The sequence below is a fragment of the Balaenoptera ricei genome, chromosome 13 (assembly GCF_028023285.1).
Source record: "Balaenoptera ricei isolate mBalRic1 chromosome 13, mBalRic1.hap2, whole genome shotgun sequence".
In the NCBI taxonomy this organism is placed as follows: Eukaryota; Metazoa; Chordata; class Mammalia; order Artiodactyla; family Balaenopteridae; genus Balaenoptera; species Balaenoptera ricei.
Genome location: NC_082651.1, coordinates 81,182,144 through 81,201,732, shown reverse-complemented (window position 1 = coordinate 81,201,732; position 19,589 = coordinate 81,182,144). Strand labels below are relative to the sequence as shown.

The following is a 19,589-nucleotide window of genomic DNA, read 5'->3' as shown; positions in this document are numbered from 1 at the left end:
TGTCAGCCGCCCCGCTAAGGAACTGCTTGAGTGGCCCAATTCATATGCCTCCTTCCCTTATTTAACATTCTCTGCTCTGACTCTAGACACCGTTGTATGCAACCTCTGCTGCATGGTGTACATTATAGTATCATGATGTGTTGGCAGTAGAGTTTGCTGGTTCCTGAATAGTAGTATTGTTTGTACAAGTCTTCGTTGTGGAATCCTTAATTCTGTCTAGTTGACTTCTGCATGAAAAGCAAAGAAATCATCATTATAAAGAAATGAATGAAGGCTTGAGGATGACTTAGTAAATGAAAATAGTATTTGCAAAGAAAGGAGAAGATGACAGTAAGTTGCTAGTTAAGAGTGGCCATCCCCAAGTACACTTTATTTCCAGGTATATTTATTTTGGAGTTAATAGCAATCAAAACAGATCAAGGGGCAGGTCTTTTTTGTACGGATAAGATGACTGTGTTCCTATAGCCTGGACACTGACTGCTGCGATGAAATTGGATCTCCTGAGCATTTCTTCCAAGGACAGATTAGGGTAGTAAGCCAGGTAGAAGGCCAACGCTCCCACAAAACTGTCACCAGCGCCCTGTAATTAAAAGCACAGTTGTAGAGATAAGCATGTAGCCATCTGTTGCCCAAACTGTATTTTCAAAATATATAAGTACACTTTTTATTTTAAAATAGTTTTAGATGTACAGAAAAGGTACAAGGATAGTAGAGAATTTCCATATACCCCACATCTAGTTCTGTAAACATCTTACATTATTATGGTACATTTGTCACCACTAACGAAATAACAGCATTATCGTATTAATTTAACTACATACTTTATTCGGATTTCACTAGTTTTGCTTAATGTGTTTTTTCTGTTCCAAGATCTCATCCAGGATACCTGGATTACATTTAGTTGTCATATCTCCTTTGACTGCTGTAGGCTGTGACAGTTTCTTAGACATTTTGTTTTTGATGACCTTGATAGTTTTGAGGACTGGTTGAGTATTTTGTAGAATGTACCTCAATTGGGATTTGTCTGTTTTTCTCATGATTAAACTGTGTTTACGGTATTGGGGAGGAAGATCAGAAAGGTGAAGTGTCATTCTCATCATGTCGTATCAAGGGTACATACTGTCAACATGACTTATCACTGATGATGTTAATCTTGAGCACTTGGCTAAGGTAGTCTTTGCCAGGTTTCACCATTTTAAAGTTACTTTCTCTTTTTATACTTGCTCTTTGGAAGCAAATCACAGTATAGTCCACACTTGAGGGGTGGGGAGTTATGCTCTACCTCCCTGAGGGTGGAGTATCTCCATAAATTATTTGGAATTCTTCTCTATGGGAGATTTGTTTCTTCTCCCTCATTTATTTATTCAGCTGCTCATTTATATCAGTATGAACTCAGGGATATTTATTTTATTCCTTAGGCTATAATCCAGCACTACATTATTTATTTTGCTGCTCAAATTGTTCCAGCTTTGGCAGTTGGGAGTTCTTTCAGTTGGTACTTGTGTCCCTTTGACATACTTCCATCATTTTATTTTTTGAGCACTTTCTTATTTTCTGACATTATAAGATGCTCCAGGCTCATCTTGTATATTCTCTGCCCTAGCCCTAGAATTAGCTGTTTCTCCATTAAGAATTCATGCAGAATGTGGTGAGAGCCATTCAGATGTTATTTTCAAACTAAATGTAGGGTCATATAAGGCTTAGTTCCATTTCCCCTGAATCTCCAAAGGCCCAAGTTGGTGAAGGCCATATAGGGACCCATGGAAATAGAAAATACCAAAGAAAGTCTGTTGACCTCTGCCTTCAGGTAGGGCAGTACCTAGTCATGTGTTCATCCAACAAATGTATTTAAAATAAATATGATGATACAATTTCACTTGAAAAATCATTCTGGTATTTAACAGCTTTCAGGGTCATTTTCCAGTTTTTCCCAATTTGTTGCTTCCTTAGTCCCAAGAGCTTTCATAACAAATATTGAGGCTATACCTTGGTATACACGATTGTTTCAGTTGCAGTTTAAGTATTTACTAAGCTGTGTGTCTAGCACAGTGATGGGTACTTGAAAAAGAATAAAATCAATTGTGGATTAAATGCTAAATAGTGTGGCAGAGTTTATAAATACTGTTGAATTTTAAGGAAGGGTTGAAGAAAGCCTGCCTAAGGGGAATCCTTATGAAATGAGACAGATTTATAGAGAGAAGGAAGGCCTCAAAGAATAAAGATATAGGAGGAGGAAGGAACAGAGTGAGCTCATGAGACAGTGAATGGCTTTAAGGAGAATGACATTTCCCCTTGTTTACACAGATAAGCAGTCAATACTCAACTTGCCAAGGAGTCATAGTAACTCAGGTGTGAACTCAACACTTTCCTTCCTCCCATAAATGTTTTCTGAGTACCTAAAATATGTCAAGCTCTATGCTAGGTGCCTTGCAATTGTTTATTATTAAGTGTTTCCTGAGGGAAACAACGGAGAAAGAAAGAGACAGACAGGCATGCCCTCCCTCAGTTCACAACACAGCAATGTGACAAGAGAAAGGTCTGAAACCAGAGAAATTATGAGCTGGGTGGAGGGTATATTATGAAAACATGGAAAATACTACAGTATATGAAGAGTTATGGCAAACTCTAAGATTTCAAGTCTTGATTCCTCCTTACATCATACACAAAATTAAATTCCAGGTAGGTTAAAAGGCTTGAATGTAAAAAATAAAACAGGGAGCTTCCCTGGTGGCGCAGTGGTTGAGAATCTGCCTGCCAATGCAGGGGACACGGGTTCGAGCCCTGGTCTGGGAAGATCCCACATGCCGCGGAGCAACTGGGCCCGTGAGCCACACCTACTGAGCCTGCGCATCTGGAGCCCGTGCTCTGCAACAAGAGAGGCCGCGACGGTGAGAGGCCCGCGCACCGCGATGAAGAGTGGCCCCCGCTCGCCGCAACTAGAGAAAGCCCTCGCACAGAAACGAAGACCCAACACAGCCAAAAAACAAAACAAAACAAAACAGTAACATAGTATGAAAATTTAGATGAATATTTGAATAATTGCAAGCAGGGAAACCACGAGCCAGTCAGTAAACCCAAAAGCCATAATGAAAAAAAGATTAGATTTTAATTTAAAAAAATTTAAAAATATATGTCCAAAGACACTGTAAATAAAGCCAAATGGACTTCCCTGGTGGTCCAGTGGTTAAGACTCCGTGCTTCTGCTGCAGTGGGTGCGTGTACAAGCCCTGGTCGGGGAACCAATATCCCGCATGCCACGCTGTGCGGCCAAAAAAAAAAAAAAAAAAAAGATCCAAGTTAAAAAGCACAAATGTGGTGAAAATTCTTGTTAATACATATGACATACTCCTAATACTCAAAGAACACCTTCAAATTGCTAGAGAAAAGACAAATGCAGGATAAAAATGGACAAAGGATATAGGTCTGCAATTTCAGAAAAGGAAATGTAAATGGCCAGTAAACAAACATGAAAAGATACTACGTTATCAGCTGTTAAGTAAAATGCAAATTAAAATAATATTTTTTACCCATCAGATTGATAAAATAGTAAGATTGATAGCAAGAGCAGCAAGATGAAGATGGGGAGGACAATGATACTCTCATATATTGTTGGTAGGAATGTGGAAGAGTAATACAGTATTTGTTAAAAAATGTGTGTGTCCTTTGATTTAGCAGTCCTGCTTCTGGAAATCTACAGAAGTGAAAACTCCTATAATATTGGGATATGTGCTCAAAGATGCTTATTGCTGCATTGATTCCAAAGGCAAAACACTGGAGATAATGTGATTTTCTATCAAATAGGAGAATGGATGAATAATCTCGTACATTTGTATTATGGAAAAATATGCAGCTATTAATACGAAAAGGTTAGCAATACATGCACATACCTGGAGAAATGTCCATTAGTTAAGCCAAAAAAGATTTCAGCATCATGATGGATAGGAGGTTGCGGGGGTGGGGGGGGAATGGAAGAGAGAGGAAAGAGAACACCTGTGTCTATGAATATGTGTGTATTTTTTTTAAGAATACAGAGAAAAATGAAGAAGGATTTGTATCAAATTGTTTTTTTAATTAGTTTATTTGGCTGCGTCGGGTCTTAGTTGCGGCACGCAGTCTCCTCGTTGCGGTGCGCGGGCTTCTCTCTAGTTGTGGCGTGTGGGTTTTCTCTTCTCTAGCTGTGGCGCACGGGCTCCAGGGCCCGTGGGCTCTGTAGTTGTGGTGCGCGGGTTCCAGAGCGCGTGGGTCCCGTAGTTTGTGGCACGCAGGCTCTCTCGTTGAGGCGCGCGAGCTCAGTAGTTGTGTCGCGCGGGCTTAGTCGCCCCGCGGCATGTGTGATCTTAGTTCCCTGACCAGGGATCGAACCCGCGTCCCCTGCATTGTAAGGCGGATTCTTTACCACTGGACCACCAGGGAAGTCCCGAGAAGTTTTTAACAAAGGAAATTTTACTAACGAAGTTAAAAAAAAAATCAGGATCGGTCACGGTGTGAATTTGCAAATGGGCCAATTTCAGCCTCTGAATGATTTCCCTCTTTTTCTTAGTTAAGTGGACATCTACTACAAGTCGGAGTGAACTGAACTGAGAGAACCTCTTGCCTGCATTTGGAGATACCCCATCTCATTGAGGCAATTTCCTTTGCAACTAAGGACTAGGCAGTGACACCCTCCTGAAAGTCCAGGGGACTGGGAGGAACATTTTCTGGCTGTGACAGTGGTTGCAGAAAAACTGAATTCTGGGATGTTAGTGGCAGCGTTGTGATGGTGTCCAGTGCCCCATGTCAGTAACACAGCTGGTCGATTTGTTTTCAACCAAGAACCTTGATTGATGCAATCCCGTGTATTAAACTCCTCTGAGAGGCCAGAAATCTTGTCTAGTTCTTTCCTATCTGATGACTCCCCAGAGTTATACAGTCCTTAAAAGTAGTATATGCTCAATTATATGACTGCTGATGGGCCAACTCTCAGCTGCCCCAGTCTCCACCTTCTCACCGGAAGTGAGATGGTGGGGGTAGGGGTGGTGGTCCACATGCTTCTTCACAAAGAGGGCAGCAGTCTGGCCTCATTCCCCAAACACAAGGAAGTAGGGAGACTCCTGGGGCCATCAGCTCAAAGATGTGAAGGCCAGTGAATACTATTTTAAAAGTCACATTACATCCAACAGTGGAAAAGCTCTTTGAAATTTAAGAGTGAAAAGGTAGAAAAGTACTACTTAACTTTCACCAAAGAGTGTAAGGGAAAGAAAGGGAGTGATATATTCATTTGCACTTCTCTTAGGCATTTAAAACGTACTGACGATTGTGTGTACAGGCCTACAGTCTGGGACAACCTGAAAACTCTCTGAGGGCAGAGACCATATCTCTGTCCCCTGTGTCTCTTCCACTGCCTCGCCCAGTGCTTTGAGTTGGCCTGACTCATGGTCCTAGTTCCATCGTGTTTTTCTCTTCCAGTGATCTCTTCCAAGGGGGCCAGATGTCCCTTTCTGAACTACATGTGACTTTCTTTTGTGTCAGTGAAAATGGAGGTTAGGTTGCCATAGCCCAGAGTTACTTGATAGTCTCATTGTTGAATCTATTTATACCACAGGGCTTTCAAGTGCCAATAAATTACTCGGCTGTTGATTCACATCTTCAGTATAACTATTTTTATACACTGGTTATAATTTTTTTTTAATGGAAAGTGCTTTAAAAGTAGAAGCTGTATTGTATCACTGTGATTTTCCTGTAAGTAAAGTACTTTCCAATCAATCATTCTTGGAATAATGGAGTAGTTCTCATTGATACAACATGATGGCTTTAACCTTTTACTGAAAATTATTTTTGTGCCAAAAGGGGTGATGGCATAATTCATCTTTCTTCAATAAAAATACCCACGTGGCTACTATTCATTGCCTTCTCACAATAATTGCCTCTTAAGGAAGAGCCGCTCTTAGAGAATGGATGTAGCATTCTGAAATTCCTGCTCTCCTGAGGGCCTGCACACTCCTGGGTCCTGAGGGGTTCTGGCCTGTGGGACCCGGGAGGCAGATGCAGGAACAGTGAAGTGGAAGGAGCAAAACACACCCTATGGAATACCTGAGCCCTCTGGTGGGGGCCTGGGGGAGGGCGAGGCACTCTGCAGGGCTGGTGGCGTAGGGATGACACTCATCAGCAGCTGGTGAGAGGACCCCAAGGGGAGAATCTGAGAGGTGGGTGCTCCTAAGGACAGCACCTAGAGCTGGGGTGTGGGGTTGCGGGGAGGCAGTGTGGCCCTGGGGAGGCTGGCTGCTCATTTCCCTTCTCCTCCCTTTCAGACCATCCTCTCTGTGCAGCTGCCCGCACTCCCTGTTCCCTCCCACTGCCCCTTGCCTGCCTGAGCCCTTGACCGTGACCCCGGTCTGCTCTCTCACTGAACTTAGCAGCTCACGTCCCAGTCTCTCAGGGGTCTGCTCTCTGACGACAGAGGGGAGCACAGTGATAAACCTCTTGGAGCTGGCAGGCAATGCCTGCAAATGGCTGCAGGTGCCACCCCAGCAGAGCATGCCTACATGCTGAGCCAAGTCCAGGGGGTCCGCAAGGGCTCTTCTGTCTGAGGTTCTGCTCAGAGTCCTCCTCTCTGCTGGGCACTGTGCAGGTTATCGCCTTTGTTTCCTAAGAACCCTGTGGAGGTGGGCGTAGCTGGGGCTGCAGTGTCTGGTCATACAAGGTGGCTCTGCACGAGGGTGCCCCGGTGATGGGGTGACTGTGGGTCTGCAGGCCGTGCTCAGCTCCCCAAGCTGCGCCTATTCAGAGAGGCGCCTTCTAATTTGCACAATGTGCCATGGAGGCTGGCAGCAAGCCTGGGGGATCCTTATTTTAAAACTGAGGAAACTAGGATTTAAGGAGGTTAAGTAACTCGCCCAAGGTAAGAATAAAGGTGGTAAATGGCAGTCAAGATTGTACCAAGGACATCTGTGTGGAAATCTAGCGATAGAGCAGGTGGAGAAGCTATTTTGGGAGAGAGATTGGGCTTCTGGCTACTGCTCAATTTTTCCTATTTCCCCATGGGAGGGGCTTATGTTTTCTATAGCGATGAAGAATTACAGGGATGAGAGTGAAGACCGTGAATCTTTAATGATGTCCCTCTGTATGGGATCCCGTTTCCCACTGCGTGCTTGGGGCAGGAGCAGAGAAGAGAATGGGAACCAGAGTTGCCCTGGGCAGGTGTGGGGGAAGAGGGACGGTACAAAGGGAGTAAAGATTTCAGGAAAGAATAACCAGATGGGGCTTCCCTGGTGGCGCAGTGGGTAAGAATCCGCCTGCCAATGCAGGGGACACGGGTTCGATCCCTGGTCCGGGTAGATCCCACATGCCGCGGAGCAACTAAGCCCGTGTGCCACAACTACTGAGCCTGCCCTCTAGAGCCCACGAGCCACAACTACTGAGCCCACATGCCTAGAGCCTGTGCACTGCAAAACGAAGAGCAGCCTCTGCTCGCAGCAACTAGAGAAAGCCCCCGTGCAGCAAAGACCCAACACAGCCAAAAATAAAAAAATAAATAAATAAATTTATAAAAAAAAAGAATAACCAGATGAATAACTGGAGAGTCTAACCCGGGTAAAGAAGGAAGAGAGGTCAGGAGGGGGTCAACAGGCCAGAAGAAAATGGAGGGAACTAAGGAAAGTGAGAACACAAGTGTAGGAGAAGAGGTGAGAGAGCTGGTTGTGGTCAGAGTGGGATGTGAGGTTTATTCCCACAGAACTGAAGCAGTGCCAGGTAGTAACCATTTCCTGGGAGTCGTCATGGGAATGGGAGGCTGGAGTGGAGGTGAAGAGTCCCTGGAGGTGAGGGCATCTAGGAACTGTGAGTCTTGGTGATGGTTCATCCTCATGGTACTGAAGTCGTCCTATGATGGTAGCACTGGGGGGGAGGTGTGGAGAGAGAAATGGTGATGTAGATGCCAGGCTTAGATAAACAGAGAATGACCAGGAAAGGAGGTTGAGCCTTTATAACTGAATTGTATGAGCCACGAAGATGCAGGAATCTCTTCAGGGGGGTAGAGGAGGGATGGCTGGAAGCTGCAAGAATGTGCTTTGGGATCAGGAGCCGCTTTCACCTATAAGGGCTGTATGGGGAGGTAAGGATGTAAAAGAGCTTACTTATGAGGAACAGGACAACCATAAGGTTTAGAGGGGAGAGAAGCACAGAGCAGTAAGGCACCCTCCTGGGTCCCTGTGTCTCTCTGACCCTCCTTCTTTGTCTCTGCCATGGTCTCTCTTCCTTCTCCCCCACCATCCGTATTGGTATTTCCTCAGGTTCTGTCCTTCACCCACTGCCCTTCTCATTTCCCCTGATTTCCTGGGTGTGTCAAATACTGTGCTGTTATGGTTTTGACTGCTATGAATATGAGGCGTCCTAAGTCATTATCTTTAGCCCACACTCTCCTCTATCTTGGGATTCGTGTATCTTAACTACCTGTGAGTCAGCTCGACCAGCTGCAGGTCTCTTGCAGGCAGTTCTAACTCAACATACCCGAATCGAACTCATAACTCTGGCTGAACGTGGGCCTCTTCTTTTCAGTCTGTGGCAACTCTACCCTGAAAATCTGGGGGATCTTCTGGATAATCACCAGTTGCCAAGTTTAAATTCTAAATATTTTGCTAATCTGTCCTCTCATTTCATCCCTACCCCATTGCCCTACTTCATGCTCACATCACCTCTAAAGGACCACGTTAACTTCCTAACTAGTTTCTCTGTCTCCAGTCTGGCCCCTTCCACTCCATCCTCCATACTGCTGTAAATCAGGCCACCTTACTTCCATGCCCAAAGCCCTTTGGTCATTTCTCATCTTTCTTAGGATAACATTTTAGCTCCTTAGCATGGCACATGAGGCGCTCCCGCCCACCTACCCAGTTTCATCTCTTACTTTTTCCTACTCACGCATGTAACCACAGGTCTTCATTCATTGAGATATCTCCCCTTGAACTCATCCTTAGACTAACTCCTACTCCTCTCCTAAGACTCAACTCAGTTATTAACTTAGTCATCATATATTTGCTGACTGGCACCATATTCAAAGCACTGTGTTTTCCCTGATCCCACGAGTCGGGATTAGGTACCGTCCTAGATGCCCCTGCTCTCCTCTGTGATCTTCATCACGTCCACGCCCTCAGACTAGTGCAAGGCCAGGCTCGCCGCTGAAATACATGCTGACTGAATCAAGGACCATCAGGAGGCTGGGTGCTGAGTGATTAGGTGAGAAGCACACGGTGCCCCAAGAATGCCCTGTAGGAGGGAGGATAATGAGACAAACTTGTGAAAGTCCTAGTTTGCCAAATTCCAGTTGATAGAAAAATGGGTGAATTCTAAGGCATGATGGGTATTAATTGTGGCTGGGGGGAAAAAAAAAAACAACAAACGCCATGTGGTGAAAATCCCCAAGGTAAGAACTTGTCAGGCGCCTACAACAGAAACCCAGATGATCTTGCAAGAGTGATGTCATCATGAGGCTTCATTTGTTAGGAATCCGTACCCACGCTGGATGATTCATCACCCAAACTGCCAAGGGACCCTAACAGTTAAAGTCCTTGCATTCCTCCCTGATTTGTTAACACATTCCATCTGACAAGTAGATACCACTTTCCTTTCTTTTCAAAACCTCTCCCTACACAAAGCTGTTCAAAGCCTACACTGTGGACCTGAATTCCTCAGCCAGGCTCGTGGTTTTAGAGGCCAGGGAAAAGGCACATGGGATGAAATATGACTAAATCCCAAGTCAATGTGCTATTTCTTCTTCATAAAAAAGAATATTGCAAGGGGCTCAGGAAAGGGACAGGATCAGTGTAAACCCACCAGGCTCCCTGCTACCTTCCACCCCCGTGCAGGCAGGGCCGCTGAGGTGGCGCTGAGGTGGCTTTACCCTCAGGCTAACTTGGTGGCAATTTCTGCTTTGCTCCTGCTTCCAAGTTCTAAGAATGGGGCTTCTGCCTCTTTCCTGTTTGCAGGAGGTTGAGGCATGAACATCTGGTGGGGCCTGGGAGAGGAAAAGTCATTCTTTGTCCTTAAAGGGCTAATCATGGACGGGCAGGAGACATGGATATTGGGGAAGAAACACTGAGGGAACACACACCTGGAACTGAATCCCACCTTCTTCCCTTTTAACTGTGTCATCTTTTGAGAATGGTAAACTACAGTGAAGCCCCTCTGTACACAGCTGGGAAAATGTTTTTCTCAAGTGGGAACATGTTTTCTCCCCTGGGACAAGGCAGTAAGTGGTGTGGAGTTAAACGGGCCTGACTTTAAGCCCTGATTTCACCACTTAGGCAAGTGACTCAGCCTCTTGTGTGACCTCTCTTGTGACTATTTATCTGTAATATGGGAACCTACCTCATAGGAGGTGAATACTGAATTGGATAATGTATGTGAAAAGGCCTAGCACAGTGCCTGGAGCAGAGCAGGTGTTCAGCAAAGGTGGGGGAGACTCGATGGTACCATCTTAGAGGCCCCTTAACTTGCTAACTTTTTTGGAAAATAAAAGCCCATGATCTAAGTCAGAGGGTTCTAAGGAACAAAGAGGGTCATGATCCTGCGGATCCCAGGGCCAAGGGGTTTATGCTGTGCCTGGCTTCATGTTCCCAGCTCCAAGTAGAAGAGGGCATTAGGAATGCTCTCAGTCTGGAAAGGCAGAGGAGGTAGAAGCATGTCCTGTAGCTCTTAATTACAAGGAAGCCAGGTTTCAGAGAGTTCTAGCAGTGGCCATCTGTATGTGCTGGGGTCTCTGAAACCCATTTCACTGTGAGGGCAGGGGAGGTACTTTCTGAGAACTTCAAAGAGTTTGTGAGCAGGATATTAAAGAAATGTGAAGTGAAGAGTATAAAGGTCAGTGCAAGACTGGGGAACCTGATAAATCTCACGCTTTCATTTGGGTGAAGGAACAGAGGGAGAACAGTGAGTGAGGGTTTGGGGAGAGGCCTAGAGCTGGGAAGGGCTGCAGGACAGCATGGGAAGGAAGTGACCTGCTGGCGGGGAAAGCTATGCACCTCTACCTGTGCTGCTGCTTTGATGGAGGACCCTGCTTTCCATCACAGTCAGCCAACCACTGGGCAGAGGGCTCCTGCCAGGGAGAGGAGGTGGTGGCAGAGCCCGGAGGATGGCAGGCAGGCTGAACAGATGGGGCGGGGACAAGGTGACTGGAGAGGACACTCCTCTAGCCATGCTGGAACCTGAAGTCAGGGCTTCTCACGGTTAGTGATGGGCATGGGCCACCCTCTCCACCTTCTCCATGTGACTGACCTCACCACTCACTCCAAGTGTGAGCAGACCCTTCATTCCATCCAGGGCATGCATTCTCGGGGGGGAAAATTCATTCTTGTGTGTGGGGGACGACCACAGTATGTAAACAGACAGATACACACACACACACACACACACACAGAATATGAATGAATATCTGTGGTATTAAAATTTCATGGAAGAAGAGGACAATTAGGAAAAAAATCTCTTAAAAGCCTCCTTGAGGTGGGTGAGTGGGTGGTGATAAATGAAAGAAAGGTGTTTGAGAAACACCAAAGTAGGGCCTCTTGCCGCAAAGAGCTGCCAGTGGCCCAGTCAGGGTCTCCCGGTGCATTAAGAAGCCCTAACCAGCAGCCTCCAAATTACAAGGCTCGCTAGGCAGGTGTTGGTAGCTCCCTGCTTTCTTTCCACTGAGCCAGAAATTCCTACATCTCCCAGCCAGTTCCCTTCCTGTTTACTTCAATCTACAGTCTCCATGGCCACCAGTGAGCCGTAGGCAAGCCCCAAGCCCTGGAGCCAGGACTTTAACCAGGAGATTAGAGCTAGCGTGGCCTGGCCTATCTTGCCGAGGCAGGAAAGGGCAAAGGTTCTCTCCTGGGCAGACAAAACTGAGTAGTCCGTCTGATAAACATACCATGAGATACATGCTGCTTATACAAGAGCCCCATTTCACAGCTTGAATCTGAATATTTCTATCTTCTCTTATCAGCGCATATTCACATCATAAGGATGAGATCATATCCTTTCCAACTTCAACCTTCCAGCCTTCCCTAACCAGATCAGTTTAGGGCAACACGATGGACAGTGAGAATCCAGTTTTCTTATCATTATTGTGTAAGTGCTGCTGATTTTTATTCTAAATAAATCTGTAGGGAACATAGACTACTCATTATGTCATAAATGTCCATGACTTTGGCTTCAACTATTAGCCACCTTAATTTATTACATTTAAATTTCAATTATTTGGCTGAGATAGTCTGCTTTTAAAATACTCTGACTAAAAGAAAGCAAATATTTTCTGCCTTAATATATTTCAAATGATCACTATTTCATATCGATCCGAAACCACATGTAGCAAAGTTTTGATGTGATTTTTATTTGTCTTTTAAACAGGCATAATGTTTTCCTTGGCTCTACAATTTATTAGCAATTTGACTTTTTAAAAAAACAGCTTGATTGAGATATAATTCATATGCCAAATAATCCGCCCATTTAAAGTATACAGTTCAGTGTTCTTTAGTATGTTCACAGGGTTGAGCAACCATCACCACAGTCTAATTTTAGGAAATTTCATCCCCCCTAAAAGAAACCTCGGACCTATTAACAGTTACTCCTCATTCCTCCCCACTCCCCCCAGGCCTAGGAACCACTAATCTACTTTCTGTCTCTACAGATTTGTTAAATAGGCACACATTTTGAGCAAAATAATTTCCTATTCTAATTCCATAATTAACCAACAGCTTATTTTCCCATAATTAACCAATAATTTAATCATAATTAACCAATTACATTCTTATTGAGTCTCTTGATTTTAGCTGCCACTTTGTGTGAAAAGTGAAGTTGATGTTGGCCTAGTGGGAACTGTTTTCTGTGTTACTAAAACTGCATTCCCAATAAGCACTAAGGCAACAGATTTAGCTTCCTTCCTGCCCAGATATGTTCACTCAACAGTCTGTAAAGCTTTAAAGTTAAGTTACAAATGCACCAGGAGCTTGGTGTTTTAAGAATTCCTATGGTGAAGTTGTTAGTAAAGCCTAACCTCTGAGGGAAAATCCACCCACATTCTTCTCAAGCACAGACACATTAACTGGTCTGGCTTAAAATCTCAGTTTCTATAGATTTGGTTTGCTCGAGGGATTTTGTTTTTGGGCCTCTCTGCAATGACTAGTATATGGCAATGAACACTCGCTTCCTTGCTGAAGGTCACGACTCCCTTGCACAGGGCTGAAATGGGTGGTTTCAGTACAGACCCTTTCACTGCTAGTGTGTGACAAGTTCTGGGCACGAGAGTACAGTGCCCACATACACAGTCCATCCTTACTCACCATCACTAAGCTTTCCATAGAAAATAGCATGTCTCAAAATGAATACATCTTCCTAGCCCCTTGTAGCCACCAGTCAGGCAATGGTTTTCCTCTCTTAGCACCAAATAAATTGGTGGGCTGAAATGGCAGAATCTTAGACACATCCACCAAGGTGATGAATCGGTCATTATATAGACAAAAAGGTGGATCTGGCCAAAGGAATGATAAATACAGGCCTTTCTCCAACTCTCTGCCCTGACATAATGCTCAGACTACCAGAATCCTGTCTGCAGAATGACACGACTTTCACTTTTCACTTTTTTTAGTACTTTCTGGTTTACAGAGCATATTTGTAGATGTGACTCACTTTGAATCTCATTACAATTCTGTGAGGTAGGTAAGGGTGGGTCTTTCATTTTCCAGATGAGAAACCAAGTGTAAGAACTTGCTCAAGGTCAAATGACTAGGTGGCAGAACCGGGATGTCTCAGGAAGGCCAGTCTCTCTTAAAGCAGTCCCCCGGAGAGGCCATACATGTACTACAACTTTGCTCAAAAACTTTTGGAAACTTGTTCTTTGGAATGCCTTAAAAATCAGTAGCACATCTTTGAATATCCTCAATGAAGGCAATATTTCATCTTCTAAGTCAGTGGTTCTCAAACTAGATTGTGCCTCAGAATTGCCTGGAGGGCTTGTTAAATGCACATTGCTGGGCTCCACCCCCAAAGTTTCTGATCCATTAAATCTGGGGTGGGGCCCAGGATTTGTGTTTCTAAAGAGTTCCCAGGTGATCTTGATGTTACTGGTCCCTGGCCACACTTTGAGAACCACTATCCTAAGAAATTTATTTCTGGAAAGAGTGAATCATTTAAAACCATCTAGTGATTAAGGTGGGGGGATCAAGCTAGGAAATTCCACCAGTGGCCAAAACAATGGGTGACTATCAAGAACAACACTGGCTCTGGGGGAAATCTGAATAAAGAGCTCCAAAAAGGTTCTGAATAATGGCAGTTGATCAGACTAATCCCTTTGGATGCGTGCTCAAGAATGCTTCTCCTGAGTGTTTAGGAACACCTTGTGCAGTCCTACATGTCTGAGATGTTCATTATCAACCTTTTGTTTTCCAGCTTTAGAAAAACAAAAGAAACCATGTAGGTGACATCCATATTACAGAGAAACAATATTAAGGAAGGATTAATAGCTATTTACAACTAGTCAGACTGGTAGAGTGGGGTCCTTTCTATGCTGCAAACGTGATGGGTGTGGAAGATGAGGGGAAAATTTTGACTCTTCCTACCCTGACTTTTCTGTTGAGATTAGAATGGAAAAAGTGAAGAGATCTAATTTTGGATGCCAAAGATAAACATGCAACATTTTATGGGGAAAAAAATTCTAGCAGAAAAGAAAAATGAACTACATCAGGTACTTAAGCTGGGAGTCAATCCTTCATGTCACAGTAGGGAAAAAAGAGGTGGAGAACTGCCTAAATATTGGTTCTAATTTTATTTTCAATTCTATATTACATTAAACTCTCCGTGTACTCCTTTAATTTACAGCAACTGCTGACACAAATTGGTGTGCCTTCTCTTCTTTGACATCAATATTTCTCTTGAATTATGCATTTCCATCTGGAATGAGGTTTATGGGGCCAAAGCCTTCTTTCATTTAGATGGATGAAAACAGAGAGGGATCAATGGGGAGTCGAGTGCAAAGTCAAAGTAAGGTTGGGAGATATATGTTCAAGGCAGCATATTACTGCCTCAAAAGATTGTAAGGGGTATTAAAAAATGACTCTGGTCTTCCAATTTTCAACATATTGATTAAAATTCAACTACTAAAGAACAAGAAAAACTCTACCAACCTTCATCCCAGAACTGCTAGATTTTTTATTTATTGGTACCCTACTAGTATTTAATAACAATATGCAAGAGTACAGTGATCATAATAACTGCATCACCTTGATTTGATCTAAAATTGAATCAAAGGCAAAAGAAGTTGCCAGCCTGATGCCACGTTTCACCTATCCCAGCCTCACCACCTGAACGTACATGGTTGAGGTGTTCTACCTCAGAGCTTAGCACCATGAACTGGTCTGGTTCCATTATTGGTGACAAACTCCTGGTCTAAGTCAGCCAGTGGTCCATACTGACAGGTCATTTGCTGGCTCCATCTGGGGCCCAACTCAGCGTCTCAGAGTCCATTCTCAGCTTCTGGTTTTTGATGGGTTCTGGGTTGGCCAGTCACACCAGTATTGAAATGGACATTCTGATGAAGCTGTTTTGAGCTAGTTTTATCCTATAAGCAATCCTCAGCTATTTCTGAAAACCCTCCATTTTTAATCTTTACCCATCACCCACTCCATCCCAAGAGTGGGAATTGGGAGTAAAGTGAAAGTCTTTGCTCTATACATTGCTTGATAGTTTAGAAAAGAGAATTTTATGTTTTAGTGATAATAATTTCATGTGAAAAATGTTCCTGAGTCAATATGGCCTCATGAAAGCAGCTCGATCATGTTCTCTGGCTGAAAACGGCTATGCCCAGTAGCTATGTCATGATGTCACTTCCTCTCCAGCAGAGCCCTAGTTTGACAGTGGCCGGCCAGCCTGAAGAACCTGTGAGGGTCTATTGTCAATCTGGGGTTCGGCCCTGCTCTAGCAACCTGGGAGTGGGTGGGCCAGGAGCCCAGGAGCCCAGGAGCCCAGCGGGCTGCCTCGGTGCCTCTTCAGGGGCAGGGCCGCCATGCGCACAGCAGGCTAGCCACACAGAATGGCCTGTGGAGACTTAAGACTGGTTAAAAACCCCATTCTGCCCAAAATGTCTGTGGTGTATTAATTTATTCTATAATTTAAAGAATTCCATTATTAATGAAAGAGAAGTAGAATCCTGAGTATGAGCTAAAACTGCAATAAAAAAGGCCCATTCTTCAGGCACTATTAATGGAAGCTTTGTATATAAATAACTTTATATATTGGTGAATAAATGGCACTTAAAACTAAAATGTCTGTTAGTGATTCACTGGGTTCTAAAGACTGCCCTTGCCTTCTGTGGTCAGCGATCTTTTTTCTTTGTGACTCCACTATTCTAGACAGAAAACAGTTAATCCAATATGATTTAGTATCTCACAAAAGATTCCACTAAAACATTTTCTGCCAAATGTTCATCTTCTAACAGCTGCTTTTTTATTTCAGTGAGAGGTACTTGAAATAAAATCATTGTTCTCTGTGAAAACTGCATGCTAAATAATACAGAGCTACCAGATTATTAAACAGCAAAGGCATCTGATAATATTAGCACCAACCACAGGTCCCACTTCTGCTGATGCACAACATTTTGAGTAATCAGTCATTGCACAATATTATATTTATATCCTTTTTTGCTTGAGCTGTTAGGCCACAAAATCAGCAGGCAGTTGCTGTTATAAAAGGGTTCTCTAGGTTATTTATAATGTTTCTGCTTCCTTACAGTTGCTGCTTCACTCTTGGGTCTTGGGCCAGGTCTACACTGTGAAGACGAAGGAAGGAACTGAGCAATTGTTCCGCTAATCTAACTGCTGAAAGCTGGTGGGGATGATTCACAGCACACTGTGTGTGCCTTGGCCGGAATACCTAGTATTTTTGTCTACACAACCCAAATTCATCACATATTGGCTGATTCGTCACTTCATCAGGGGGAGAGTGTGTAGTTTCGTGAAGGCTCTGTCTCTATCAGGAGTAAGCTAGTGTCTTGGGCACAGGTGGTAGGGCGAGATATCTGAACTAGCGCTATGTTTGAAAAGAGTTTCCTTCAAATGTTATTTACTTTACATGAAGGATAAGTTTCTGCTCCAGATGTTTCTCTGTTGCATAGATCAGTGCTTCCCTCAAATGGTGGCAGGCAGCCCGGCATGCCTAATAGAAGGGCACATAGGAATCATCAGGGTATTTCATTTCATTTTCCTTTTTGTAAATTACACGGGCATCTTCCTGTTCCACCTGCAGAGAATCACTGATGATGTGAACTGTTTCTAATGGGAGTAGGTCTTAGCGCTTAGGTGAGTCAGGGCTCCAAAAAATGCTGAAAACCATGGAGGCTGATAGAATGAGCTATTTGTTTTGACTATGAAATAAGCATCTAAGGCCCGCCCCCCCAGTTTTTTAAAAAAGGAAATGGACTACCATTATGTCCTCTGAATTCTTTTTTTTTGGTGGGGGTGGGGTGGGGTGTCTTCTGAATTCTTAAGAATTCTTAAAGCCACTTCTCCACACCCCTGTTGCCACGTTCCTAGTCGAGGCTGCTATGATCTCTCAGATCAATGTAACATTTTTTTTTTTAACATCTTTATTGGAGTATAATTGCTTTACAATGGTGTGTTAGTTTCTGCTGTATAACAAAGTGAATTAGCTCTATGTATACATATATGCCCATATCCCCTGCCTCTTAACTCTCCCTCCCACCCTCCCTATCCCACCCCTCTAGGTGGTCACACAGCACCAAGCTGATCTCCCGTGCTGTGTGGCTGCTTCCCACTAGCTATCTGTTTCAATTTAACAGTCTCTGGATGGTTCTTCCTGCCTCCAGTATTATGATCTCCAATTTATTCTTCACACAGCAGCCATGTTAATCTTTTATAAAGTATAGATCTGATCAAATCTATCCCTTGCTTAACCTCTTATCAGTGGCTCCCCACTGCCCGCAGGAGAAAGTGCAAACTCCCAGGAGTGGCAAACGAAGCCCTTCACGACCCATCCCTGTTCCAGCTGTACCTCATCCTTTCCCACTCTTCCTGTACTCTAAGCTCTTTCCAATCAGAACTAATTGAAAAGGCACAGACATGACCTGCTGTCTTGCCTCTGGGCCTTTTCATGAGCTCCTGCCTCTGCCTGGGTTACTCTTCACTAAGGTGAAGACAGCCCTCCGCTCATCTCCTTCCCTGGCCCTCGAAGCAGGTTCGCTGGGCGCCTCGGGCCAGGTGGACCCCTCAACTGCACGCCCGCGGCACCTCGGGAGCCTCCTTATCACGGCACTTCTCATCCTGTGTGGGCTACACACCCTCCTAGACGGAAGCGCTGTGTGGCCAGGGTCTGTCTTATCACAGCAGCATGTCCCCCCCCATGCAGAAAATTCAGGTCAAGCGCGAGGAGATGAGTGCACAGTGGGGTGCTCCTCACCCCTTCTGCCATCATTTTCCACAGGAGTCTTTTCCACTTCTTAAAGAACTGATTTCAGTTCTAGAGGGCACTTTTGCTTCATCAGCCCTGGAACTACGAGAATAAAGTGCCAGGCAGCCCCAGGATCCTGACTACGAAGAAACCCTATTTAGGATTCTCTCTCTAGTAGTTTTTTTAAAAAAATATATTTATACATTTATTTATTTTTGGCTGCATTGGGCCTTCATTGCAGTGCACAGGCTTCTCATTGTGGTGGCTTCTCTTGCTGCAGAGCACAGGCTCTTAGGTGCATGGGCGTCAGCAGTTGCGGCACGCGGGCTCAGTAGTTGCGGCTCACGGGCTCTAGAGCACAGGCTCAGTAGTTGTGGTGCACAGGCTCAGTAGTTGTGGCGCACGGGCTTAGTTGCTCCACGGCATGTGGGATCTTCCCAGACCAGGTCTCGAACCCGTGTCCCCTGCACTGGCAGGCGGATTCTTACCCATTGCGCCACCAGGGAAGTCCCTCTAGTAATTTTAAAAGATGTAAGATATGGAAAACAGAAGGTCTAAGATATACCTTATAGGGGTTCCAGAAGGAGAGGATGGAGAAAATAGAGGAGAGGCAGTAATAAAAGAGAGAATGGTTGAGGATTTTTCAGAATTGATGAAAAACACAAATACTGAGATTCAAGAGGAACAAAGAGTCATGAGCAGTAAAAATAAGAATAAATTCAGATCTGAATTCACTGCAGTAAAACTGCAGAATGGCAAAGATCAAGAGAAATTCTTACAAAATATTACTATTCTTCTGTCCAAATGTGTTTCTAATTAGATTCCCACGTGCTAAACCTAAAAGTTGAAGTCTCAGTAAAGAGGATTTTCCTAACTGGGAACAGGACAGTCACAGGGAAGTCATCTCGCAAATGTAACCATGATCGTTCTTTTCCCAGTTTTTGTTTGTTTTGACCAAGGATGGAAAAGGATATAAAACTTCCTGTTTTTAGAGAATCTTTCAGGGAAGATGTAATTCACCTAAATTCTGGTCCCAAATCACATAGCTTTTTCAGGGGTTGTCCCATCGTATGGCACCCTCCTGTAGATTTTAAAGGAATGGAAGTAGGAGGAGGAAAGTGGGAGTGACTAGTTAGCCCTTTAAACTCTGTCCCCCTGTAGTACATTTACTCACCCACACATGC

At 44.2% G+C, this 19,589-nt stretch overlaps 1 protein-coding gene across 6 annotated transcripts in view; it reads right to left on the bottom strand.

Annotated features, from left to right (window-relative positions):
* RBKS (ribokinase) overlaps positions 1 to 19,589 on the bottom strand; it is an 85,616-nt gene that overhangs the window by 1,609 nt on the left and 64,418 nt on the right. For 4 of the 6 annotated variants that reach the window (XM_059943682.1, XM_059943683.1, XM_059943684.1 and 1 more), the window contains one exon: positions 336 to 580. The exons of 1 other annotated variant lie outside the window; for it this stretch is intronic. In XM_059943682.1, coding sequence (XP_059799665.1) covers positions 407 to 580 — 174 coding nt within the window. In that variant the 3' untranslated portion in view covers positions 336 to 406. Of the gene's footprint in view, positions 1 to 335; positions 581 to 3,100; positions 3,260 to 19,589 lie in introns of those variants that run through there. One more of the 6 variants, XM_059943687.1, reaches the window with a different exon arrangement.